General features: G+C 42.2%; 1 protein-coding gene across 1 annotated transcript in view; it reads left to right on the forward strand.

Moving 5' to 3' along the window:
- Window positions 1-4,582: 4,582 nt before the first annotated feature.
- The window catches only part of LOC138951461 (adenomatous polyposis coli protein-like), a gene marked incomplete in the record, with an annotated part of 79,696 nt that continues 56,877 nt past the window's right edge, over window positions 4,583-27,401 (forward strand). The window contains 2 exon segments of the mRNA XM_070323055.1: window positions 4,583-4,686; window positions 12,684-12,957. Coding sequence (XP_070179156.1) covers window positions 12,687-12,957 — 271 coding nt within the window.

The raw sequence follows: 27,401 nt of genomic DNA on the forward strand, positions 1-27,401 counted from the left end.
AAGCCCTTTTTATGTCACATTTTAATAGACAATAAAGTGTTGTTATTGCTATTGTTATTGTTATTGTTCAATACGTAAACTTTCTATATCAGCGATGCCTCAAAGACAGAGAAGCAAAATTAGAGCAAAGTCCTGGTGAACAGTTGATGCGGCAAAGTATGTTGTATCTTAACAAAGACACCAACTACAATCAGTTGAGTTATCAGCCCCTCACAACGTTCGGCCCGCCAGCAGAAGCAGTGTACCAGAGTGTGGCCGCTGTAATCTCTAACAGCTTTCTTGGAGCCAGAAATGAGAGTTGGGTGCTGGTGGAGGACCAGTGTTCCTGACCATCCCAAAAGGGAGCTGCTGCCAGGTTGACAAAGGTGCCAGCTCTCCCCAAAAATATAGCCTGTCTTCCGCTCAGGCTTTTCAATGTTGGTGGTTAATGGTTCGGGTTATGGTGTTGGTAATGGTTATGATCAAACAAGGAAACTGTTTCAACTGGATTAGTTCAACTAAAAACAGAAATTAAAAAAATGTAAAGTGCAAAAATAAAAATATTTAAAAAAAAGATTACTTCCCATTATTAAATGAAGTCTTGGTCCTTGTGCCAACTTGAACTGAAGATAATGACAAGATGTCCTCCTGGCTTGACATCAGTAAGCTACTTGTACCTCCGTGCCTAGGTCCTCTGTTCCTTCCTGAGTAAAGCTGAACGTCTTGAGCCTGCTACTCATCAAACTCTAAGAACGTTAATCTGAAGACAGAAGAAAAACAGAATTCAATTAATGCATGTTGACGTTGGTGAAACAACGAGGCCCCTTCTCAGCCTCTCTTCCAAACTGTTAAAAAAAACTAATTAAAAAAACAAACAAACAATGCTGTACCTTTTTCATACGAAGTCTTGGTCCTGGTGCCAACGTGTACTGGAGATGATGACAAGATGTCCTCCTGGCTTGACATTAGTGCTTGTACCTCCGTGTCTAGGTCCTCTGTTCCTTCCTGAGTAATGCTGAACGTCTTGAGCCTGCTATTCATCAAACTCCAAGAACGTTAATCTGAAGACAGAAGAAAAATAGAATTAAGCCTAATGCATGTTCACGTTGGTGAAACAACGAGGCCCCTTCTCAGCCTCTCTTCTAAACTATCAAGAAAAATGTCAAATAACCAAAGGGAAGTAATCGCTCTTAATGCATACGACATGTGTAATAGAGTAAGCGAGAGTTGTACGGAACCTTTTCTCCTGGCACCTGAGAGAATAACAAGCATTGAAATGAACAAGCGACTTTCATCCTCAAAAAGGATGATCACCGCAAGCTCATATGCTCATCATTCTCTAAGGCACTCCAACTAACCCCTACGTACACAGTCATATACAAGAACCAGCTTCCGTACAACTCTCGCTTACTCTATAACACATGTCGTATGCATTAAGAGCGATTACTTCCCTTTGGTTATTTGATATCTTAAATTCGCTCTGCCTCATTCTGTTTGAAATTCTATTAAGAAAAATACAACATTTAATTAAAATTAAAAAAACACCAATACGCTTCCTCAATAATATGAAGCCTTGGTTGTGGGTCCAACTTGAACTGGAGATGATGCCAAGATGTCCTCCTGGCTTGACGTCAGTACCTGTACTGGTGAGAAATGATGAACATAGCTATGGTAGTTTCTAACTAGGACGCCAAACAAAGATTATATGTGTTAGGGTTAGATAGTGGAATTGTTAGGTTAGGGTGTCAAACTGGGGGTGTGTAAACGTGCCAGGAAATGGGTAGGAACAAATGTTTGGCGGCGACCACCTTAACCAAATTGTTACTACGTGTTCATTCACTCCCACATACCATCCTGAACTCAGGTCAAAAATGAGTTACTTCCCTTCGGGTCTCAATCTATCCCTGACAGGATGCCTTGGTTTTCCTTCTCTGGGGAGGAAATCGACCTTTTACATATCTAGAGCTTTTCGTAATGTGTTATGGATATAAGCAGATTCGCGATCGTCCCACATACATGTTCATATAATTTTTCAACCATAGCCCTTATCGATTTAACGGAACAAATTATAATACATCTTTACTTTCCTACTGGCACCAGCTAGTGTCCAGTTAGTTCTGTTGTCCCTGCGTCCAACTTTCTCTCCCAGAGTGCAGCAGTGCTGCCTCTTGTCTGAGAACAGATTTGTTTTAAATCAAGATCTTTTCTTTATGGTCATCCAGTTTCTGTTGCATCACACTCTTGTCCTAAGATTTAAATGCTGATGAAGCATTACTACAATTTCTTTGTGTCCGTACTTTTAGCTCATCACAAGAAGTTACTGCTTTGTAGCAGACGATACCAGCCGAGAAGACACTTGTCTTGGTTTCAGTCAGTGCCAGTCATGTTGCGACGACGAAGCTAAGATTAATAAGATGCGTTTTCGAAATTATAATTGTGTGTATTCTAAGGTCATACTCGATTTCATGTTGACATCTACAAAGGGAGATAAACACTAATATTATGTTGCTAGATTTTCTTGCACTTTGTGTTGTCCGTTATGTGGATCTGTTATTTTTTTAAATTACTGTAATCTTGAATTAGGGAGAGAGAATATGAAAAAGAGAGAGAGACGGAGAGAGAGAGAGAGAGAGAGAGAGAGAGAGAGAGAGAGAGAGAGAGAGAGAGAGAGAGAGAGAGAGAGAGAGAGAGAGAGAGAGAGAGAGAGAGCGATCAAATCATATCACATTTTAATTTACGAGGGTTGTGGCATGAGAAAGAGAGAGAGAGGGGGGGGGGGTGAAGGTGGGAGGAGCCGTAGGCGACAGAGAGAGAGGGGGAGAAGAGAGTAAGGTTAAAGACACAGCGAGAGCGGAGAGAAAGAGAGAGAGAGTGAGACTGAGACTGAGAGAGAGAGAGAGACAAAGAGAGAGAGACAGGGAGACAGAGAGAGACAGAGAGAGAGAGACTGAGAGAGAGACAGAGAGAGAGAGAGAGGGGCGGGGGGTAGGTCACGTGGGAGGAGGTAGGCAACAAAGAGAGGGAGAGAAGAGAGACGGTGAGGTAAGCCAGACTCACAGGGAGAGAGAGAGCGAGAGAGAGAGAGAGAGAGAGAGAGAGAGACAGAGAGACAGAGCTGAGACACTGAACGGACAGAGAGAGAGAGAGAGAGAGAGAGAGAGAGAGAGAGAGAGAGAGAGAGGGGGAGGGAGGGAGAGAGAGAGAGAGATAGATGTGGGAGGAGGTAGGCGACAGAGAGAGACTGAGAGACTGAGAGAGAGAGAGAGAGAGAGAGAGAGAGAGAGAGAGAGAGGAGAGAGAGAGTGAGAGAACAAGAACAAGAACAAGAACAAATCTTTAATTGTCTAAGGCCACAGCCCCTTACAATAGTGGTTAAAATAACAGCAATAGTATCTGCACAGTTATAAATTATAGTCACGCATAAAATTCAACAAATACATTACTGAGACTGAGAGAGAGAGAGAGAGAGAGAGAGAGAGAGAGAGAGAGAGAGAGAGAGAGAGAGACAGAGACAGAGAGACAGAGCTGAGACACTGAAGACAGAGAGAGAGAGAGACAGAGAGAGAGAGAGAGAGAGGGGGGGGAGGGAGGGAGAGAGAGAGAGATAGATGTGGGAGGAGGTAGGCGACAGAGAGAGACTGAGAGACTGAGAGGGAGAGAAGAGAGGGAGGTAAGAGACTCAGCAACTGAGACTGAGAGAGAGAGACTGACTGAGACTGAGAGAGAGAGAGAGAGAGAGAGAGAGAGAGAGAGAGAGAGAGAGAGAGAGAGAGAGAGAGAGAGAGAGCTTTCGTTGAGTACCTACCGTCACGTATATTTCTGAATTTGTCAGTCAGTTGAGGCAATCTATGCATCAAGGGCACACACACACACTGACGCGCAAGAAAACACACACACTCACACACGACGCGGCACACCGGCACGGCACACACACACACGCACACTGAACCGTGACCGTGCACACACTGACACCAGCAGTGACACACACCTACCGTGCACACACACACACACACACACACACGCAACCATTCCCCAACACGCACACTCATTGCATGGAGTAGCCTACTGAAAAAATAAACCACACACACACTGCACACGCAGCGGCGGCACGCGCACACACACACTGACTCAGTGTCGGCACAAACTTGAAGGCTGACACTGACACACATGTGCAACGACTTTTGTCGTTAAGTAATGGTTGCTTCACACTCCTGTTTTTGAAAAGTTATGCGTATTTATTTATTTGTTTACTTATGATTTTATTATATCGGGCTTGACTGGACCGGTCTTTTGAACGGCCGGCTTCGGCCGTGCCGCAGCCGAAGCTGTCACAGAATAAAGTCCGTTTAGTAAACACGCTCTAACAGCTTTAACTTTAAAATGTACCCAGTCGGATTGGTGCAATTCGAATAGCAGCGCTCTTTCCTTGCTGTTATCGTGTTGTTGTCGGTCTTCTCTTTGATCTTACCGGCTGAGAGAACAAAGGCACCGCGAACGGAGCAAGGGAGGCTACTCTTACTAACTCTCAGCAGGTGTGTTTGGATTACTTGACCAATCGGATGAAAGGATAGACCGTGACGTCATGTTCAAGTGTAATGGAGGAAAGTAGTGGAGAGCGAGGGATCTAGGAGTGCACCGATTCTTCTGAAAATTACAAACCGTTGCAGTGGAGAACTGCATCATGAAGGGAATATTTGTGAGATAAAGGTATGTATTTTGTTAAATAATGCGATAGAAGCTTCATAACAGATCTGTGATCGCTAGCAGCGGCGTGAAAGTGACCGTCGTTTTGAGTGCAGAGGTCCAAAGCAATCACTCGTTCAATCATCGCCTTGCGATTTTTATTTATCCTTTTATTTTATATCTACACTTTATTAATTTATCATCTGGGATAGTATGCGAGGTCAGTCTGTTTCAAACGGAAGAGCATCTGGGAGAGTAATACTATACTATGAGGACATGGTTGATTGGGAATGTTCAATGCTGGTAGCAAACTCGTAGTCGTAGTGCATTCTTTGATCCAATTTGAAAACTGACATCAACTTGGTTAGAATGACCGCTGAGAAGAAGACATACCAGAGACACTTGTTGAGCAGAATACTTTATTATTTAATCAGTTAATTGCTCATTTTTTAATTAAATGTATGTTCTCTTCATATAAAAGTCCAGTGAAAATGATGTCTACTTCAGCGGTTGTGATTCATAACAAAATTATCAGTATCACCGTCTAGTCTCTGACGCAGTTGAGTTACCTCCCTTGGCATAGGTTGCAGGCAACTTTCTATTGTGGTGACTGTAAATGTTGAACTTTCCTGAAGTCTGAGGCCTTGCCGTCCTTTTCGTCTGTGTAAAATAACGTTAGACGAGGCTTTTGTTGTTGCCATGCATTGTGAAGATATCTTCGTGTACATGTATTGTTGTCCCGCGCTTTGAACTTTTGATAAGGCGCTTTATAAATGCCCGTTATTATTATTATTATTATTATTCATTTAAACATGTATACCACCACAGATCAGTGAGACTCAAAGCTTTTTACATTCGTAACATTGATTGAATGAAAGCATCGTTCAACTTGAACTTGGATGTATATAAAAAAAAAAAACACGTCATGGTTGACTACTTGCTGTAGGGACTACTAGCTAGGTTTGTTCCTGTGTGTTTCAAATAAGAAGCTCTTTTCCATGTAGAGCTGCACCGGTTTGAAGACATTTGAAAATACTGGTTCTTCTACAGTTCTAGGACACTCTTATTCCATGTAAAAAGATTTTACAGATCTGTGATGGTTGGTGTGAGCTGCAGCATGATAAAGAAGGTAGCTCTAACTTAATTGCTGCATAATCTACGCAATTTTCTTTGCTACTGAAAGAGAAAGCAGGATTTACAATAGACCCTATCGGTATTCCTAGCTCTCGTAATCTCTCGCAAACTTCAGAGCATAGCAAAGCATGTGGTACAGCGATCTCGGGCGAGCTGCACAAGCCAACGTTCGAAGTTCTCGCAACGTTCAAAGCATAACAAAGAGCGTGTCTCACGAGAGCTGCTCAAATACCGAAAAGGTCTGTATTAGTTATTACAGACACACTACGTTCGACTTAAAAGAATTATGCCCCATGATCCTCGCCCCGTAGGCCTACTCAGTGTTTCACCTTCTACTAGGTCCGGTCTACATTTATATTTGAATTGAGGGTAAAAGGACCCATAGTCTTTTCTCCTAGACTGAACCGTGACCCTAGGAAAGGAGTGTCCTTGCAGTTGTAAACGTTTGAAAGTTACCTTACCTATATTCAGCGACATGTACATGTATGTATGTATCTCCTCTGTGTGTAGAGAAGAGTCTGGGATCGCGTTGATGCACACTTTTTTTTGCGTAATGAAATTTAATTTAATTTGACGAATTCCGGACTATGGGATTGAATTTCACTTTTCAGCACAGCAGCGTAGAAATTAGTTAATTAGTTTGCTCATTAAGGTTGTCATTGAAATCGAATTTTCACTAACATATTTAAAAATGATTGCAACTTATCCCTTAATTTCTTCTAATTTCAAAATCATATACATCTATGTCATGTAAAAATAAAAATGTGCTCAGAATTCAAGAAAATAGGTTTAAGTAAGTACTGCGTTCACGTGCTACGTGGAAACGAGCGTGACCCGTCTTGTTTTTTTGGTGTGGTTAGTCTTTATATCTTTATATAGTCTCGGCGATGACTGTTTTATGGTGCTAATCTGTTACTTTGAAGTTTGATGCCGACAGCTTGACTAAATGTTTTTATATCGCTTCAAGCGACTTGTTTTTAAATGAAAGGTTGCTTGTCCCCTGGTGTTCATCCAGATCTTAGTGCAGAGGAAGGGGAAATAATGTCTGTCTGTATGCTGGCACCATTCAAAATCAAGGTTTCCTCCCTTGCAGCCAGTTTGCTGAATGTATTGAAGCAAACTGCGTGAGTCTGAATCATACATGTATCAGGTCCAGTCATCTGTTTAGAATATAAGGGGGAACCTGCGGTGATCCTAGTGTAACTGCAAGTGTGTGTTGGACATTTCTTTTGGAGTCATCCCCCCTCCTACCCCAGTTAATTTAAAACATTTGAGTCGACTTGTGTTTTTTTTAGGTTGTTCAATCTCTGATCGAAGTAACCTTTTGTCACAGTCAACAAAATTGTTTCACAATACATGCAAATGGATTAAATTTGACAGGTGGTGTTCTGCAGGATACATGTATTTGTAACTGCTGAGAGCTAATAACTTGAGACAGTTGTATCTCTATCACTTTTGTCCCATTCAGCTTGTGTCACTTATCAAACTGGACAGTTTATTCAGGCAGGCAAACAAAGAAGTTTGCTAAAGGGGTGAGATTTGTGACTTTCAATGAACTTTCTTAAGGCCAAAAAAAAAGTCTGTTTACGGTAACATAGGCCAAAAAAATAAAGTCGGTAGGTTGGGATTTTTTTTTGTTTTCCAAAAAACCATATTTTTACGTTATTTTGCTTTCTTTTTTTTCCCAAATGCCAAAAAAAGTCTAGGGTCGCGCGAAAAAAATAGGGTCGGTCGGGTTACCGTAAACAGACTATTTTTTGGGGGGGGCCTAATGTTATGCTATGCTTGGCAGTTGTATAGAGTGCGGAATTAGCCCTATAGCATCTTATTCAATTTACTTTAACTGTAGTTGTTAGACAACTTTATTATCGCCTTATCAGACACAGAGAGTTGTGAGTTTCAATGAACTTTCTTGTGCTATGCTCGGGCAGTTTTATAAAGTGCTGAATTACCATCTAATTGAAATCACCACACTGCAGTTTTTGACAACTTTATTGTCGCCTTATCAGACACAGTTTTATGACCCTTGTTCATCAGTCAGGCGTGAGTTCTCTCTAATTAGCATACTCTTACTCTCAGCACCAGTGCTGTTGAAATGTATCGCTTGGATGCAGTTCACATAGCAAGGCATATTTTATAGTCTACCCCTGAAAACACGCACATGTTGTTATGACATAGCAGCTTTTAACAACTTGCCCTTGAAATATAACATCGCTCGGCTTGCATGCAGTTGACTCAGTGAGGCATACTCGTGAAAACACACACATGTTGTTATGACATATTTAACAACTTGCCCTTAAAATTTATTGCTTGTGCAGTTGGGTCAGCGAGGCACACTCTACAGTCTATCGAAGAAAACACACACGTGTTGTTATGGTATAAGCTTATCATCTTTAACAACTTGCTCTTGAAATGTATCGTTCGGCTATCGCTATGGAGTTGACTCAGCGAGAAATACTTTACACTGTAAGTTACAGACTATCGAAGAAAACTCGCACGTGTTGTTATGGCATAGGCCTAGCATCGTTAACATCTTGCCTTGCGTCTGTGTGCGATTCTGTTCCGAATCAAATTGATCAAATCAAGCAGCAGCAGTCTAGCACACACAAACGGATCAACATCAACATCAGAAAGTGCGTTTCCCACGAAGTCTGTCCCAGAGTTGTGTTATGCAGCAAGCTTGTTAGAAAGAAAAAGTCTGAAAGTTCTGAGGGTTTTGCTTTATTTTCAACTTGTACTCAGCATTTAAAAAACAACAAAACCACCAACAACATGCAGTGCCACGGCAGCACCTGTTCAATAACTGACCACTCCCAACAAAAGAAGGTAAACAAGGTTTAAAGTCATTAATTCGGCTTTTGGCCCACGTGGGTTGTTTTTTTAAAGCTATACTCAACAAAACGAGCGAAAGTTTTAGACTTTCAGATTTACTATGCGTGGCTACTGTCATGCAGCGGTAGAGAACCCGAACCTCGCTTCCCGCGCTTGTTTTTAAAAACAGAACTGAATCTACAACAAAATTAATAATCGCAAGTTGTGAGTTATTACTGAATATATATATAACCAAATTAATAATCGCAAGCTGTGAGTTATACGGTTTCTTTATCATTATGATGAAGATTGCAACTCCTTGGATAACGAAAGGAAAGCTCTCAGTCTCAAGCTTTGAACACGCGCTTTGAAGAGGGCAGTAGAAGATGAGATACTCTCCTCTCATTTGATTCAATCTCTTGTGTCCGGTTCAAGGACCCACAGAGAAGGGGCGCTAAGTTCATTCGTCCGTGACAGCGAGGCGGCCGCATCCTTTGATCCCTTTGAAGTGACCAGGCGAGAAGCGGCTGTCGGTGTGTGTCTTTGATGTGCTAAGCGCGGGGCCACTGATCAGAGCGCGTGACGTCATTAGATTTCTCGCTGCACACGCACTGTGTAGCAGGGCCTCACATCCACATCGGACATATGAGGATATTTTTTTCAAATGTCCTATACATGTTTCATGCAGGAGGACAAATGTCCTATTATTTTTGTCAGAAAGTGGTCAATGTCCGATTATTCTATCATTTGATCCGGACATCGTCAGTACTTCTCAATTTACAGTAGTTTGAAATTGAATGCTAATTTATCGATGTATTGCGAAGCGATGTGTAGCAGACGAAATTAGACACTTTGTGCCTCTAGTACCAAAGAGTTTCCAATGCTCACAACTCGGAATGCTCGAAGCCAGTTGAGAGTTGCCTCCCTTCGCGCTTTCCCCGAAAATAACAAACATGCCGCCTAAACGAAAACTGATCCCAGAAAAGGGACAGAAGAAATTACACTTCAAGTCCCTTCCCTCATTATCTGTCAGTAGCACGGAAACTGAGCTTCCTCCAGCCCCAGAGCAGTTAGAGCCCGATCGCCCAGGTGAGAATGTCGATCGCGATAGTCAAACATCGGAGCCGAAGAAAGAAACTACCCCCTCCCTCACCCCCACGCGTAACTTCGTCTCAAGCTTGATGCGTGTGTACCTGGAGGGGTCAAAGGATGACATTCACAAGTCACAGTGGGTGGTGAAGGTTGTTGAAAAGTGGACATCCACGAGGAAGCGAATGCTCTTCAGCAAAAGAAAGGAACCTGCACAGTAGTTGAAGTTCAGAGACAGAAACACTGCACTGACTCGATGTAATTTATTTTATATTTTCTGTTACCTTTTTGCCAAGAAAAGTATTTTTGTTCTTTTACCCTCGTGCCAAGAAACTAGTCAAGTTTAATTATATTTACGTTTTGTTACAGGAAAAAAAATGTCCTATTGATTTGTTTTTGTTCAGGACAAATGTCCTATCACTTTTACATTGGCCAGGACATTTGTCCTATGCTACCTCTCATGGATGTGAGGCCCTGAACTAGTCCGATGTTAACAAAGCTGTTTGTGGGTTTGACTGGGCACACTGATAGTGATACACAGATGAGAAGGCGTGAGACGTACAGTTTTTGTTCCGTTTTGTTACATTTAGTCAAGTTTTGACTAAATGTTTTAACGTAGAGGGGGGAATCGAGACGAGGGTGTGGTGTGTGTGTAGAGCGATTTAGAGAAAACTACTAGACCGATCTTCATGAAATTTTACATGGGAGTTCCTGGGTATGATATCCCCAGACGTTTTTTCATTTTTTTTTATAAATGTCTTTGATGACGTCATATCCGGCTTTTCGTGAAAGTTGAGGCGGCACTGTCACGCTCTCAGAGTTTTAAACCAAATTGGTTGAAATTTTGGTCAAATAATCTTCGACGACGCCCGGACTTTGGTATTGCATTTCAGCTTGGAGGCTTACTTCTTCTTCTTCAGCGTTCCAGAATTTTCTGGTTACGTGTGAGCTCGTTTGCCCATTTGGGTTCCCCACACTATACTCTGAGAGCATAGTCAGCTTCACTCCGCTTTCGTTGAGTAGGCATGCTGGGTATTTTCGTGTTTCCATAACCCACCGAACTCTTTAACCCACCAGGCGGCAGCGACCGGGATTCGAACTCACGACCTCCCGATTAGGAGGACGACGTCTTTCCACCACGCCACTGCGCCCGTCGCTTGGAGGCTTACAAATTAATTAGCTGCACGCTCTCCCTACGCTTATTTTGAACTGCACAAAACAAGCGTAGCCGGGTCTGGGCGCAGTATAGTCGTGATGTAGTTTTTTTATGGCCCCTGTCATGGTGAGGATGCAGCGCTGTGTGACCGGGCCCTTAGGCAGACACCCTACTGCTTTCTCCAAACACACACATTGAGCACATTGTGTGACAATGATTAGTAACTCGTTCTGATTCTGTGTCATGCACATAAAATCGGTAGCTTCTCATTTAGACCATTTTGTAAGTAACATTGTCGAACATTTACAGTGTTAACTGTTATTGATTTGTACACGAGCTTGATGAGTGCACATTTTGGGAATATTGAGCCATTTTGAGTGTAGACTGAATACGATCTCAGTCTATCATCTATGCATTTTTTAAATGTCAGAATACTTGTTCTGGGAGGACAAAAAGTTGGGATACACTGGATGTTATGGGCGAAGGGCAGAAAATGAGATTTTTGATTGTATAACTGAAGAGGAAAGATGAAGCTCACTTTGTTTATAAAGAAGAACTTTTCAATTTCACACCATTCTTTGCAATTTATTCTTCAGTTTTATTCTGTGCGTTTTTCCCCCCAGGTTAGAACTTAGATGTTTCAGCATTGGTGCATCGCAGATTTGTACAGTATGTTTGCTTCATACGAATTCATTGCTCTTTTCTGTTCTATTGTCAAGAAGAACTGAACAGCAGCATATTGTTTTTAGCATCAGGCCTAAAAAAAAAAATAGGTGTGGTTATGGTAACCCGACCTACCCTATTTTTAGGGGCCGATCCTATAACTTTTTATTACATTTGTCAACAAAAAAACAAAAAAAAACGAGTGCAAAAAACGCAATGAAAGCGAAAGCGCCCGTGTCGCACACTTATTTTCCTGTCAAGTAGGTTTAATTTGTACACATTAGAAAAAAAAGTTTAAAAAAAAAAAGTGATTGCCTACCTTCCTACCCTATTTTTGTTGGCTATGTTACCTTAACCACACCTATTTTTGAGTCACTTGAGAAAAAGTGACTATGTAATCGGTCAGTGTTAGTCTGTCCGGCCGGCCGTCCGTAGACACCACCTTAACGTTGGACTTTTCTCGGAAACTATCAAAGCGATCGGGCTCATATTTTGTTTAGTCGTGACCTCCAATGACCTCTACACTTTAACGATGGTTTCGTTGACCTTTGACCTTTTTCAAGGTCACAGGTCAGCGTCAAAGGAAAAATTAGACATTTTATATCTTTGACAAAGTTCATCGGATGTGATTGAAACTTTGTAGGATTATTCTTTACATCAAAGTATTTACATCTGTAGCCTTTTACGAACGTTATCAGAAAAACAAGGGAGATAACTAGCCTTTTCTGTTCGGCAACACACAACTTAACGTTGGGCTTTTCTCGGAAACTATAAAAGTGACCGGGCTCAAATTTTATGTGAACGTGACTCATTGTGTTGTGAATAGCAATTTTTTCCTGTCCATCTGATGCCTCATATAATATTCAGAACTGCGAAAGTGACTCGATCGAGCGTTTGCACTTCTTGTTTTTTTTAGCATCAGCAGTTTTACCATTCCCCATTTCACTACAGTGGAACCCCCTTTCTAAGACCTCAACAAATCTGAGGAGGGGGTCTTAAAATGGGGGTATATTAATAAGGACAGAAAGTCTGAAAAACAAGGTCGTAAGAGGGAGGGAATCTTAAATGGGGGGGGCTCTTAAAAGGTTTTTTTCACTGTACACGCACTATTTCATTTTTTTTGCTTTCAATCAAAATTGATATTTTTTCTTTCTTTGTTATTTTCCAGAACATGGCTCTGTCCTCGTACAACCATCTGCTGAAACAAGTTGAGTCGCTCAAGTCGGAGAACTCGCATCTTCGGCGCGAGCTGCACGATAATTCGAGTCACCTCAGCAAGCTGGAGGATGAGGCGTCGAACATGAAGGACGTTCTGTCGCACCTGCAGCTGACCATGGATGAGGATTGCTCGCAGGACGCTGTGGATTTGAGCCAAGCTGGAGATGTGGATGTTGTGGGCGGAGGAGGGGCTGGTGGTGAAGCCGCTGAATGTCTGGGTGGAGGTGAGTTGCTGTGTGTCATTTTTGAGGGTGGTGTGTGTACCCTGTGTGAGTTTGATGTGCATGCGTGTCTGTCTGTCTGTGGGTAGATGTGTGTCTAACTTATATATATGTGTGTGTGATTTGTGAGGGTGGTGTTTGTGTGTGTATACTATGTAATATGTGAGGGTGTGTGTGTAATGTGTAAGAGTGTCTGTCTGTTTGTCTCTGGGTAGATGTGTGTGATTAGTGTGTTCGAGTGTGTGTGATTTTTGAGGGTGATCTGTGTGAGTTAGTTGAGTTCGTTTGTTCCTATGTGTGGGACATGGTATTTGATAATTATGCAGTGTCACCTCGCTTTCAAGACTCATAAGTTATACTTATAGGTCAACCTCATCTTCCAATGGAGGGGAAGGGGGGCAAATTTTAATAGGGTAGGTCTCAAGGTAGGGTTGTACTACATGTACTACTATGGTTACAAGAGGTGGATTGTTTGTGGCAATGTTTTAATATGACCCTAAGAATTATGCACGGCCTTGGACTGGAGACTATGGAATGTCCGTTATAGGTATACATATGTATGTGGGAAATTCCCCTTTGTTTGCAGTTGCATGATTAATATTCATACTGTTTACATGCTGCATTTGTTTCTTTTCACACGCAGTTGTTTCACCTGCAGCGTAGAACACATGCACAGATTCAGAGTAAGAAAGGGAGAGAGAGAGAGTGACTCAGAGAGAGAGTGAGAATCAGAGAGAGACTTGGAGAGAGAGAGAGAGAGAGAGAGAGAGAGAGACTCAGAGAGAGACTTGGCGAGAGAGAGAGAGAGAGAGAGAGAGAGAGAGAGAGAGAGAGAGAGAGAGAGAGAGAGAGAGAGACTCAGAGAGAGGGAGAGAGAGAGAGTGATATCAATTCTGACAAAACTTGTCATACTTCCCGTTTCAGAATATGAAAATAAGGAAAACAACCATGAAACAACACATGCGCCAGTGCAACCTTAATAAGGATTTTGCCCTTTTGATCCTATCACAGTATAAGACCCCTTTTAACTTTTAAATCCACTAAATTCACAATCGCGTAACACAGACTCAACACTATTTTCATTAAAAAAAATCTCTCCCAAACTCATTTCTCTGGAGCTGAGAGAGCAAACTTTCTGTTCAGTATACACACACACACATGCAAACAGGGGAGTGTAAAGGGTGAATAAAGGGAAGGAAGTGAGTGATATAAGAGAAGATCAGCAGAGAGGGACATAGAAACAGGACGGGAGTGAAAGGGGGGGGGGGGGGGGGGGGGGGCAGGCCGAGGTATGTTTTTTTGCCAGAGAAAAATGAGAGTGCAGTACACACATAGGCGCATGAGAGACAGTCATCAATTACAATTTGTGCAGTTTTTTGTTGTTGTTTCTTTAATGCAATTTGTCGACATCGACAGGGATATAAGTTGATTATATTATTTTTACAGAGCGTGTTCTTTACAAGTGGGAAAATGGGGCGTTTGCCCTTCATGTAGGGGTATTGGTGAATTCTTATATTGCGAGAAAGAACATTTGAAATGATAGGCAGGCAGACACATGAAATTGAAATCAATATTAGATACGAGTAACAAGTGTGGATCTCCCTGTCACGTGGGCTCTTTGTCCACCCCCCCCCACCCTTCCATCACCCTTTATAATTATGTTGGTGCCATCTTCTAGTGCCTTCTCTCCCTTTCTTCCACATCTGTCCTCTTAATTTCAATTTGCCCTCTTCAGTCGAAAAACGCAAAGCCAAGAGTAACTTCAGTAAGGGCTGCAAACTCCACATAATATATATATATAATATATAGATGGTGATCAACCACATTTGCAACCTGTGTCAAATTTTCTTGAGAAGTTGGGCTTCTGTGTTTATAACAGATGTTGGTAGACACAAAGACAGACAGACGCACGCACGCACGCACACAGTCAATACCATATGGATGCAAAGTGTTTATTGTACCGTGTATTTCAAGCGCCTATTGATGCAGAAAATGAGAGGGGGGGTGGTGCGGGGGTAAGTTTGGCCTGGCACCGATGCTGCCAACTTTCGCTGTACCCTTTCCCTGCTGTTACTCAACTTACTGCTGCTTCCGTGTGTGTGTGTGTGCATTCTCGATTGTCTGGGCGTTGTGAGTAACTCCCGCGCACTTATGTTTGCCCGTGTGCTGTGTTGGGCTGTGAACTGATAATCTCTCTGAGTATGCCTTCTGTCGGTTTTCCCTTTTTTGCGGGGGTGTTTTTCCTCCACCGGTTCTGGACTGTGGAGCAGTCTTGAAAGTTCTCTTGGATCAGTCAACGACGACTGGTTGTGTTAGTTGAATGTGTTTTAAGCTTACAAGATGATGTAGGATTATCGACGATTGTGTCACTGTCAGTGAAACTGAAAAACAGGGATTCTGACTTCACTTTTGAACGAGGAAGCGGGTCGGGTTTTGTTATAAGGTTATTAGGTTGTGTATTTGTTGAGTGTTTGCGCGGTAACCAAATTGATGTGGGATGATTGTGGCCGTGAAACTGAAAACAGGCATTTTAACATTGTTTTCAAAAGAGGAAGCTGGTCGGGTCTTGTGTATATATTTGGTCACTGGTTGTGTTGGTTGAGTGTGTGCCTTACACGTTGATGAAGGATCATGGACGATTTTGTCTGTGAAATTCAAAACAGGGACTTTAACATTGTTTTCAAAGCAGATAGCTGGTCGGGTTTGGTGAGTGTGCTCAAGGTAACAAATTGATGAAGGATTATGGACGATTGTCACAGTGAAATTGAAAACAGGCATTTTAACATTAGGCCCCCCCCCCAAAAATAGGTGTGGTTACGGTAACCCGACCTACCCTATTTTTAGGGGCCGACCCTATAACTTTTTATTACATTTGTCCAAAAAAAAACCCACAAAAACCAAGAAAATGAGTGCAGAAAACGCAATGAAAGCGAAAGCGCCCGAGTCGCACACTTATTTCCCTGTCAAGTAGGTTTAATTTGTACACATTAGAAAAAAAAGTTAAAAAAAAAAAAGTGATTGCCTACCTTCCTACCCTATTTTATTTGGCTATGTTACCGTAACCACACCTATTTTTTTTGTTGGCCTTATTTTCAAAGGAGGAAGCTGATTGGGTTTGTGTAAGGTCATTTGATTTAGTTGGGTGAGTGGGTTGTTTTGTTCGCACGGTTACAAATTGATGAAGGATAATGGACAATTGTGGCAGCCAGACTGCAAAACAAGGGGAATCTGACTTCAGAATCAAACAAAGATGCTGATTGTGTTTGCGTAAGGTCATTTATGTTGGTGCGTGTGTTGTTGTGTTTTCACCCTCCAGTAAACAAAAGAACTGTTGTGTTCTGTTTGGTGGTGCACATTAAGTTGATTAGCTTGATTAAGTCGGATGTCGACAGCATTTCCCAACAGAAAATTGTTGAAGTGTTTTTGCGGGAAATGTGTGTATGTGATAACGTTGTTTCATTGTGAGTTCCGTATTCAAATCATGCCATTGTTTCTAAATCATTGTGAATTCAGCATTCATATATATCATACCATTGTTTCTATATATCATTGCGAATTGAGCAAGTAGAATTGAGCAAGTAGCATTGAGCAAGTAGCAAGGCGCCACTGACGTAATGCAGCGAGTGAGATGCATAGTGTGCAGTTTCTGCCTCTTGTGGTAAAAAAAACAAGCAGTAGGGGGTGTCTTGGACGTGTGTCAAAACTCTGGTTGTTGTTTTTCTGTGAGAGTACTTCCTGCATCTGGTTGCGAACAGCTGTACATCGGGTGATGAGCAGAACGCTGAGTAAAAAATTTTTTTTTTTTAAAGACATGATTAATTGTTTCACTGTCAGTGACCGTTGAGATTTTAGGATCCCCTGTCTGAGAGTGACACTGAAGACCAAACAATTTTAATTTTTATTTTACTAATCTAAAAGATAAATGAAATAAAAACATTATTAATAGTTTCATTTTCAGTGACCGTTAAGGTTTTAGGATCCAATATATCTGACAGTGACACTGAAGACCAAATAATTTATCTTTTATTTTCATATTATTATATATTTGTAAAGATCTGAGCATAGTAGATAAGAAAGAGAGAATCTGAGTGCTTCACAATGGAGTTACTGTAGCTTCGAAGATTTTGTGCTTTCTCAGTGTTAGGAAGGAAGAGAATTGCGAGTGTGGCATTTTGCGGGGTGGGGGGAACAGAAGTTTGTCGAATTTCCAGACCACACTTGATTGTGTCTAGGGAGTGAGATCAATACCTGAGCCAAACAGTGTGTCTGCCACAATGCCAGGCGGGATCTTGATCCAATTAACTCGCAGAACTATTGTTAGTGAGTTTGGCCGTCTGGTGGGAGAGTCTATAAGCTGAGTGTAGATATATATGTGTTTATAGTAGGAAGGTCATAGTGTTTCAGAGAGTCTCTTAAAGTTAAATGCAATACCCTGAAGAGATTTCAAAGTGTTAAACTTAGTTTTCAGTTTACTTACATTTTTTGTTTTATTTTTTTTATTAAAAAAAACACCCAGCAGTGATTGCATTGTTTTTCTTTGCTTTTGTGTTCTGTCTTCGATTTTGTCTCGATCTTTTCTACTGTCTCCTGCCTTTCCTCTGTTTCTCCTTGGTCATGTTGTCCCCGATTTCGATAAGGCCAAAAAAAAAGAGGTCTGTTTACGGTAACATAGGCCAAAAAAATAGGGTCGGTAGGTCGGGATTTTTTTTCTTTTTTTTTCCCAAAAAACCATATTTTTACGTTATTTTGCAAAAAAAACCCATAAGATTTTTTTTTTCTTCCCCAAATGCAAAAAAAAAAGTCTAGGGTCGCGCGAAAAAAATAGGGTCGGTCGGGTTACTGTAAACAGACCTTTTTGACTCACATGCGAAGCAAAAGTGAGTCTATGTACTCACCCGAGTCGTCCGTCCGTCCGGACGTCCGGACGTCCGGACGTCCGGACGTCCGTCCGTCCGTCCGTCCGGAAAACTTTAACGTTGGATATTTCTTGGACACTATTCAGTCTATCAGTACCAAATTTGGCAAGATGGTGTATGATGACAAGGCCCCAAAAAGCATACATAGCATCTTGACCTTGCTTCAAGGTCAAGGTCGCAGGGGCCATAAATGTTGCCTAAAAAACAGCTATTTTTCACATTTTTCCCATTTTCTCTGAAGTTTTTGAGATTCAATACCTCACCTATATATGATATATAGGGCAAAGTAAGCCCCATCTTTTGATACCAGTTTGGTTTACCTTGCTTCAAGGTCAAGGTCACAGGAGCTCTTCAAAGTTGGATTGTATACATATTTTGAAGTGACCTTGACCCTGAAGTATGGAAGATAACTGTTTCAAACTTAAAAATTATGTGGGGCACATGTTATGCTTTCATCATGAGACACATTTGGTCACATATGATCAAGGTCAAGGTCACTTTGACCCTTATGAAATGTGACCAAAATAAGGTAGTGAACCACTAAAAGTGACCATATCTCATGGTAGAAAGAGCCAATAAGCACCATTGTACTTCCTATGTCTTGAATTAACAACTTTGTGTTGCATGACCTTGGATGACCTTGACCTTGGGTCACATGTATTTTGGTAGGAAAAATGTGTAAAGCATGTGAGTCGTATGGGCTTTGCCCTTCTTGTTTTTTTTTTGCCTAATGAGAGGTGGTTCATCTCACTCGCTCCCCTCGCTGGCCCCGTCTCTCTCAAAACCAAATCTCTGTCTGTCTCTCTCTCTGTCTCTCTCTGTGTCTATCTCTCTCTCCGCACCCCTCCCATTTTTATCATAGTTTGCATCAGGTACGTCAGTTCTTTGTCAAGGTTATTGTTCATCTATAGAGTTTTATTGAGTTGGATGCGATGCACTTGCTCCCACCCCCCCCCCTTTCTCAGGATCGATTCCGCTTGGGTTCTAATCTATCCTTCTGCGTTTTTATGTTCTTGTCGTATTGTTTGGGGCTTTTCAATTTCAAGCCATGTCTTCCTCTCGTCAGAAACTTCTCAAAGTGTGTGTGTTTGTGTTTGTGTATGTGGGTGCGTGCGCGATCGCTCACTCGATAGCTTGCTTGCTTGCTTGTGCGTCCGTGTGTGTGTGTGTATCATATTTTGCAATATTTGCATCAGTGCTTGTGTGCATAAGGATAATTTTATCATGCATGTCCTTAAACTTCGCGGACATGGTAACACGTGTTATTGTAGAACTCTGCAATTTGTGCCATCTCCGGGCAATTTTGCTGGACAGAAATAAACGTCTCTTCATTATTCTTAGGCTGACGCGCGAATCCAGCATCGTAAACCAAGGAAAAAAGGCCTCAAAAAAAGAAACTCGCAGGAAGCTTAATAGCTGTTGCCTTCGGGGAATAGAGTTTTTGCAGCGGACATTTATTTCCATCAATTCTTGCTCGCTCGGAAACGAAGGACGAACAAAATTGACTTGACACCAACTTGACCCCAGAACGATTCACTTCGATGTCGTCTGGTCCGCTTCCCAGAGTTCTGTCCCTTTGGTCTGATCTTTTATAACGTGACTCAAATGCCGAGACAGATCGAAGTCCGTGCATTTTGAGTACTTTTCTGGAAGAAAGAAGGGGGGGGGGGGGTGGTGGTGGTAGTAGTTGTTGGGAGAGAAAAAGGGGAATTGTTTTGGGATTGACGTTATCTTTGTGACATTCTGGGAATTGCCATCTTGAAGTATCGCAGAAAAAAAACCCACCCGCATTATGTTGGTCGTTATGTTCCAGTAACTCGAACCAAAAGAATACAAATTCTGCAAAACACGTTTAAGTTTAACGGAAGCAGCACTTCATTCGCCTAATGGTGGAAGAAGAAGGTGGAGTGGAGTGGAGGATTTTGCCTCAAAGAGGTGCTACAATGGAGGAGAGAAAGGCATGAGATCTTACAGGGGGTTGGGGGGGGGGGGGGGTGGGGTGGGGGGAGACCTTCGTTTTGCGAGGGTTTCAGCATAAAAATAAGCGAGATAGAGAGAAAGAGGAATAATGCATAATTATTAGCTTTGCTTACGGTATACCATTGCATTTATAGTTGCCTTTTGGAGAGTGAGATGGAGTTTTCAGAGATAAAATTTTATCATATATGTTGCCCATCCTTCCTATCCTCGGACTATTCCCATGTACGTATGAATTATTCAACAGAAACGAGCGGCTCGTTTTTGTTTGTCAAACGTGGAAAACTTGAGAGAGAAAAAGCGGAATGATAGAAAAAAAGTATTCCAAGTACAGTGACTGCTCAGCTGTTCCTGTCTCTCTTGGAGTGAAGATTGACAAGATTGAGGATTTTTACTTTTACCTGTTGCCCTGAGAGAGAGAGAGAGAGAGAGAGAGAGAGAGAGAGAGAGAGAGAGAGAGAGAGAGAGAGAGAGAGAGAGAGAGAGAGAGAGACGTAAGACATTTTATTGATTTAAAAACACACAAGGTTCATTTCAACGGGGTGTGCGGAGGGGGGGGGGGGGGGGGAGAGAGAGAGGGGGGGGGGGGGAGGTTCTATTTCTTACTGGGTTCACTTCAACTTCTGGACATTATTTTTATCTTTTTTTAAACTAAATTCTACGTTTGTTTGCAGTCTTCAGATTCTCATAACAAATATAATTCAGAATAACTAAATCACGTATCGTCTTTTCGAAAGCTACCCTCTTGTTTGTGTACCCTTTCCACCAAACCACACTTCTCGCACCTTCATCCACCCCACCGCCACCCCAAGGTCAAGCATTTCTCGAACGTTCGATCACTTTCAAGTTGAGACGCGAAAAGTCACCTCAAATGACTTTCACGCTGGGTAGATGCAGCCCAGAAATGAACCCGCATTTTCTCAGCCACAAAAAAAAAAAAAAAAAAAAAGTGGGGGGAGGGGAGTTGCCAGCAATTAGCGAGAGGGAGTTATGGCATTCCTCCCGTGCTCCTCCCGTGCCAGTGTCCAGAGAATACCCCCCCCCCCCTTCCTCTTTCATCCTCTCCCTCCACCACCACCCATCCATACCCCCTTTTTGTGTGGCCTGAACCCTTCTGCTTCAGTTCGCTGATCTTTCCTGCTATGGTAAGCCGTCTAGGCCAGGTGTCAGTCAGTTAATAGATCGATAACATGTCTTGAAATTTTTTTTTATAATGTGTCCCTGTCTCAAAATAAAAATAAGGAAATCAGTCTCCTCTCCCTCTCCCCCCGTCACCCCTTTCCTGTTCATGTATTCATAGGATGTGAAGAAGGAAAGGGAAAAAACCCCAGCTCGCTTTATGTTGTTTCGATAGCGATTTATTTGTGTGAGGCTGTGCGTGTGAAATTGTGTGAGGTGTGTGTGTGTGTGAGTAAAACGCCTGCATCGAAGTTTTTTTTTTTCTTTTTTCTTTTCTACAAAGTATCATCATTCATCCATCAACATTTATACTAATTATGTAAATGGCAAGTATACAAGACATATATATATATATACAACATTAGGACATAACAGACAGACGGACATATAAGCATGGAAGTATTGACTGATAACCGCTCAGTCAAAAGTCAATAAACAGATAGACTTCTAACATTCCAAAATTCAGAATCAGAAGCAAGAATGGTAGGTAGTTGGAACGTTTATTATTGACAAAACAACCAATTCTTTATTTCCGCTTGGTCAGAATGGCTTGCGATACCTTCTAACCCTCTCCGCTACTCCTCCGTGCTAATTAATGCAAGCGTCTTCCAAATCCGCTGATTCTGGCTGATTCCTGGTGATAGTTGGGTACGTCCGTCTTTCCAGCCAGTAGGGATCGGAGAGCGTGCTATCCTTGCTAATGCCGTTGGTGCGGATGCCAGCTTCTGACGGTAGTCTTGGGAGGGTGCCAGACTTTTGCTTTGGTACGTCCTTTATGGTGGTGGGTTTGTTTTTGTGTTCTTCTACTAGCTTACTTAGGTATAAATAAATCCAAAAACAAAGAGACTGCCAACGTTCCAAAATTCAGAATCAAAAAACAAGAAAGGTAGGTTGTTGGAACGTTTGTTATTGACAAAACAATACATTCACAGATATTTCGACCCAACGGTCTTTTAAGTGAACAGACAAACAAATATTCACACAAAACTTATCTTGATAGAATCAGTTTTTGCCCACTCGTCAGGAAGCCGAGCGCATGAATTTACATAGGTATAGTTTGCGGGCTCCATAGTTTATGGACGTTGACTTTTGCTTTTGTACTTTCTGTTTGGTGGTGGGCTTGTTTTTTGTGTTCTTCTGGCTTCCTTGGGTATAGTTCGCGGGCTTGATAGTTTATGGACTTCAATTTTCGCTTTGTACGTCCTTTTTGGTGGTGAGTTTGTCTTTTTATCCAGTCATTCTATGAGTTCAACCATAGGAACCTCAGAATTATTGCAAGATTTGCTCTGTGAAGTTTTTTTGATAGTTTTATGTTACCGCTACAACATACAAAAGATCTAGGAAAATATAACTTACCATTTCAAAAGTAGGTCAGGTCAAGGTCAAGCTTACCTTTTCCCCCGAATATCAAGCCGTGTGCGCTCTTTGTAGACCAAGTAATCCATATTTTTGGTTAATGTTTTCAGGTTTGGCATCAGGAATGCTTTCACACGATGATGATAATGATAATATTTTTTGGTATCGTTTAAACAAATTAAAAAACACGACTTTGTGTTAATGTTTTAGTAATAACTAAGAAAAACTTATCCTACTCAGTCACAGCTTGTGACTGTCTTTAGTTATTTATGTCTTGATGTAGGCTGATCATCGAGTCTTTTGATTGATACAGTTGCACTTTGAAATAAAATTGAAGAGGCTGAAAAAAGGCCGAGTCAGATTTGTATGACCTTGTTCTGAAGCAGTCCACTCAGTCTCTGCACAAATAATGTCACCTTAAGACTTGCAAGTTTCCTTTTGAAGCAAAATGTCAGTTCTGTGCAAAAAAAGGCAATGAACTGCACACATTGTATGATTGATGTCTATTTGCTGCTGAATTAGCATCTTTGTACACAAGACAAAACAACTTATTTCTTATAATATGCACGAACATATCACGTGCCCTGGACCCTGTATCTCTTTTAGTCGTCTGTGTCATTCTCGTCTGCGCACATGACATAAGCGTTGGAACATTCAAGCCCATGGCATTCACCACAAGCAGAGGAGCAATCCAGACCGTGTTTTCTACAACTGCAGCGCTTGGTATCACAGTCAGATTTGCAGTTGCATCTGATGACTGACAGCAGCTTGGAAGGTGCTGGAGGGAGATCAGTGGTACAGGGTACCAGGTTGTCTCCAGCTGTCTTCCAGCCCCAATCTTGAGGTTCCAAGACAGTTCCTGCCCACTCTTGTACTTGTAGATACACAAGAAGACTGTGGTATTTTGCTGCAGCAGACGTTGGAGGAAGACAATGCATTTGTAAAAACGAAGTTCCCCCTGCAACTTTCGTGCAGAACATGTTGTACCTCAAGTCATCCAGGCAGTCGGGAGATGTTCCATCATAAAGTGAGACAAGTATTTTCTCCCCAGCTTCAGTGCTGTTGCTCGGTGTACAGTCTGTAAGAAACATGGAAGCCAGACTCTTGAGTTCTTTAGATCTCTGAAATTTGCGAAATGCACTTCGCTTGCCTACTCCAAATGGCCTTGACGTTGTGTCGCAACCACTGACAGCATGGATGACTGGTAGGACTTGGCATAGACTGCCAAGACACCTGGTATGCCTGATATTCCATAGCTTGACTGTCTTGGTACTTGTCCTGTGGCTTGGTTCCAAAAAGATGTCACGATGGTTGTCCGAGGCATGGTGACAAAGGAGAACCAGCAAATCAGTGTCGTCTCCTACAACAATAGTAACCTGTGTCTTTGAACTCTCTAGAGCCTGAGCAACTATCATGCAGTCTGCATCTCCGTCAGCACACACCGTCGGACACAAGTTTGCAGCCAGGGCTTCAGAGAGGAGGTTAATGAACCGCTGCTTGTTCTTCTTGTTGGAGAGAAACACATCCTTTCTTGCCTGCAATGACATTTCCGGCTTGAAGACGACTTTAGGTGAACACTTTCCCTTGGCTCGACGGATGTGAGTGACATCCTTGGTAGATGGACCAGAGTTGTATCCATCGAAAACCACGGTTGCATTCTGGAACCTGTGCTGAACAAACTGGACGTAAGATCGTATTATTGCAGCAAATGTTGCACCTCGAGGCCAAGGTATCAGCTGCAGAAGAGCCCCTCCGTCCAGGATGTATTGGACTTCAACATCACACTTTGGTAGCTCTGGCATGTCAACGTTGGCAATTTTCCATATTTCGTCAGCAAGCTGGGACTTGTTTGCTAATCTTGGAAACTACTATTCCCATCCCATGGAATGTGTTGTGACCATCAAGGGTGCTGGAATTATGGTCGACATTGTCAGCGACGTATTGGAGAAAAGAACTTTGATATCCAGGTATGTCTGTACTCTGAGAAACTGCTGCATTTGCTTCGAACTTTTGTACCTCTGTGTAGGATGAAGTGAATCCCATGGTATTGAAAACATCAATCAGAAACCTTGAACCGAAGTGGTGATGCATTTGGTTACCGAGTCCAACTTGCAATGGGGCAATAACAACTCTCGGACGAGCAGCTTGCACAATCGCCTGGCCGATTGAAGCAATCTTGACGTCCGCATCCTTCTCACTAAATATCGTGCGAAGCAGAACCTGAAGAGACTGAGGAACAAAATCTAGATTCTTGGTCACGGACGCTATGTCATCGGATGTTGGATAGTGGCTGCTTGCTGTTGCAGCTGCTTTAACGTCGTTTCTGATCATCTCAGCCGCAGCCTTCACTACCCTAAGCTTTTCTTCTTCGTCATTTGTTGCTTTGGGAGCGCTAAAAAAGTCATGGAGAAGAGTTCTAGCTGTTGTTCGGAATGTTACAACATTGGCTTCTCCATTTACTTCCGTGACAATGATTCTGTCTGCAAACGTTTCCAACAGTTTGTCTTTCATGTGTTGGTGGGTGTACGTTTTTCCTTCTGAGAACTCGTTCATTTTTTCGACGAGTTCACCGATGGTGATTTGCTCGTCATCATTTTCACATAGGTACTGAACTGTTTGTTCGTACGCATTTCTCTTGTCTGTATCTTTTGGTCGTCCTCTTTGACAAGGCCTTTTAGATGATGATGTTGACGAAGTGACTTGAAACCGCTGTGGGATCTGCTTTCCTGTCCTGAAGTTGACATCACAGGTTTTGTGATAAATAGAATCAGCTGCATGCAAGTCTCTCGCATATTCCAGTCGCCCCCGCACTGTGTCTGACCACTCATCCTGTCTGTTGTCGCACGAGGCAAATACTGAGTCCTGGAACGAAAACGTACGAACCTGGAAGGCTTTGTCAGGCGCGTTTTTGGCTGCAAGATTCGCCATGGTTCCACAGTATAAACAACAAGTAGCAAAGTCAAAGGCATTTTGTTGTGATCGAAGACTTGGACCTGCCTGATCAACTTCATCATGCAATCTCTTCTGTGCTCTCAGGTCTCTTTCAATGACGTGTGTGTTGGTGTAAAGTTTACGACATTCTTTGTGAACTCGTTTTCCCGCGGTCGCTTGCACACTATCACCTCTTTTCTTGCTTGCACTGTTGATTCCTGTTGACAAGACATGACATATGAACTGACAAACACAAACCGTTGCTCATGTGTGTTTTGCGCGCGTGCGCGAGTGTGCATATATATATATATATATACCCGATTCATTAATTATACGTAATTTGCATTTTAAACCCGAAAATGATGTTTTACTTAGAACGAGCCATTCATTGTTCTCCGGGATAACGCTGGCAATTATGACCGTCGAGATCTGTGTAAAATGTCATTTGTCATATTTCGGTCTAAAATAAAAATAACGTTTATGTTACGGTTCATTATAATCAGATTTCCAATTTCCTTTTTTTATCGAATGAATGCACAGGTACGCGCTTTATTTTTTTGGCAAATCACATCATTGTGTGTGTGTGTGTGTGTGTGTGTGTGTGTGTGTGTGTGTGTGTGTGTGTGTGTGTGGGCCGGTGTGGGTGTGTGTGGGTGTGTGTGTGAGTGTGGTTGTGTGTGTTTGTGTGTGTGTGTTTTGCAAAGAAAGAGAGCTCGGGAAGAGAGAGAGAGAGAGAGAGAGAGAGAGAGAGAGAGAGAGAGAGAGAGAGAGAGAGACTGAGAGAGAGAGATTGAGACAGAGAGAGAGAGAGAGAGATGTCCAAAAACTGCATGAATATTTATGTATTAATCTTCCTTGATTGAAACGGACTATTCTGCACTCACTAAATAATCTTAACCAAGCACCAGTTGTTTGATTCATTATCGTGAAACAATATTTACCTCTGGCGCCTTCTACTCTCAATGTTGCACTGTCTAGGGGCTTTATGGTGATGTTGCATACATATTTACATATGCAGCAAAGCCCTTCTGTTTCATCCATATCAGAAGCTGCACACACAAAAACACCGAATTATCGAAAACAATTGAGGAATTGGATCAAAACAGCAACACTGTGCAAACGGGGAACCATACAAAAGAATGGAAGCAGACCTCTTTCAAATACAAGTAAACCTTTCTAACGTACTCATCAAATGATTGAACAAAAATGTACATTTGAATGATAAAAAGTCACTGACCTTCATGGATTTGGAGTGTCGACATCCACGAAGTGAAAGTTCAACCACTGACGCCCAAAAAAACGCGGAAACGACGCGATTAAGCAAACGCATTCCAACGGGTCGTAGCATCCTTTGTAACAGGCTCACTAACGATGGTAGCGGATGCAGCCAAGGCAATCTGAACCATGCCGCTGATAAGGTGTTGAGTGATACGCCGCACACCTTCCCGCTATGGCTGTACAATGTTGCCTGAATGAATGAGAACGTGGGATTAATTATGCTTTATTTAATTTTATCTCAGTAAATAAACCGTAGATTTTCCTAGATCATTTTTATGTTAAAGGGCTAAATTTTCTCTACAAGTAGACATAAAAAAATCAAATCTTGCAATAATTCTTAGGTTGTTTTCTGGGCTGACTAGATAAAATTTGTGTGTTCTTTTAGCTTACTTTGGTATAGTTCGCGGGCACGATAGTCAATGGACTTGTCGTCTTTTATGGCGTTAGAAGGTTGGATGGGAGAAGGGTAGCTGTTGTTGGGACCCCCTCCCCTCCTCTCTCTCCCCCCCTTCTTCCTCTCTCACGACCTTTCTCTGATTCTTGTACAAAAGCACAGGCCGATAGACACAGGCCGATAGACACACGTGCACATCAAATAGATAATGCAGCCCCGTCGCGTAGCGAATGAAGAAAAGGTGCCGTTTTCTAAATACTTCTGCAGCTTCTTCTTGTTCTTCTTCTTTGTTCATGGTCTTAGACTCCTACGTCCACTCATGTTTTTTTCTTAGCACGAGTGGATTTTTACGTGTATGACTGTTTTTACCCCGCCATTCAGGCAGCCATACGCCGATTTCGGGGGAGGAATTGTAG

The sequence above is a fragment of the Littorina saxatilis genome, linkage group LG16, assembly GCF_037325665.1.
Source record: "Littorina saxatilis isolate snail1 linkage group LG16, US_GU_Lsax_2.0, whole genome shotgun sequence".
NCBI classification, from domain to species: Eukaryota; Metazoa; Mollusca; class Gastropoda; order Littorinimorpha; family Littorinidae; genus Littorina; species Littorina saxatilis.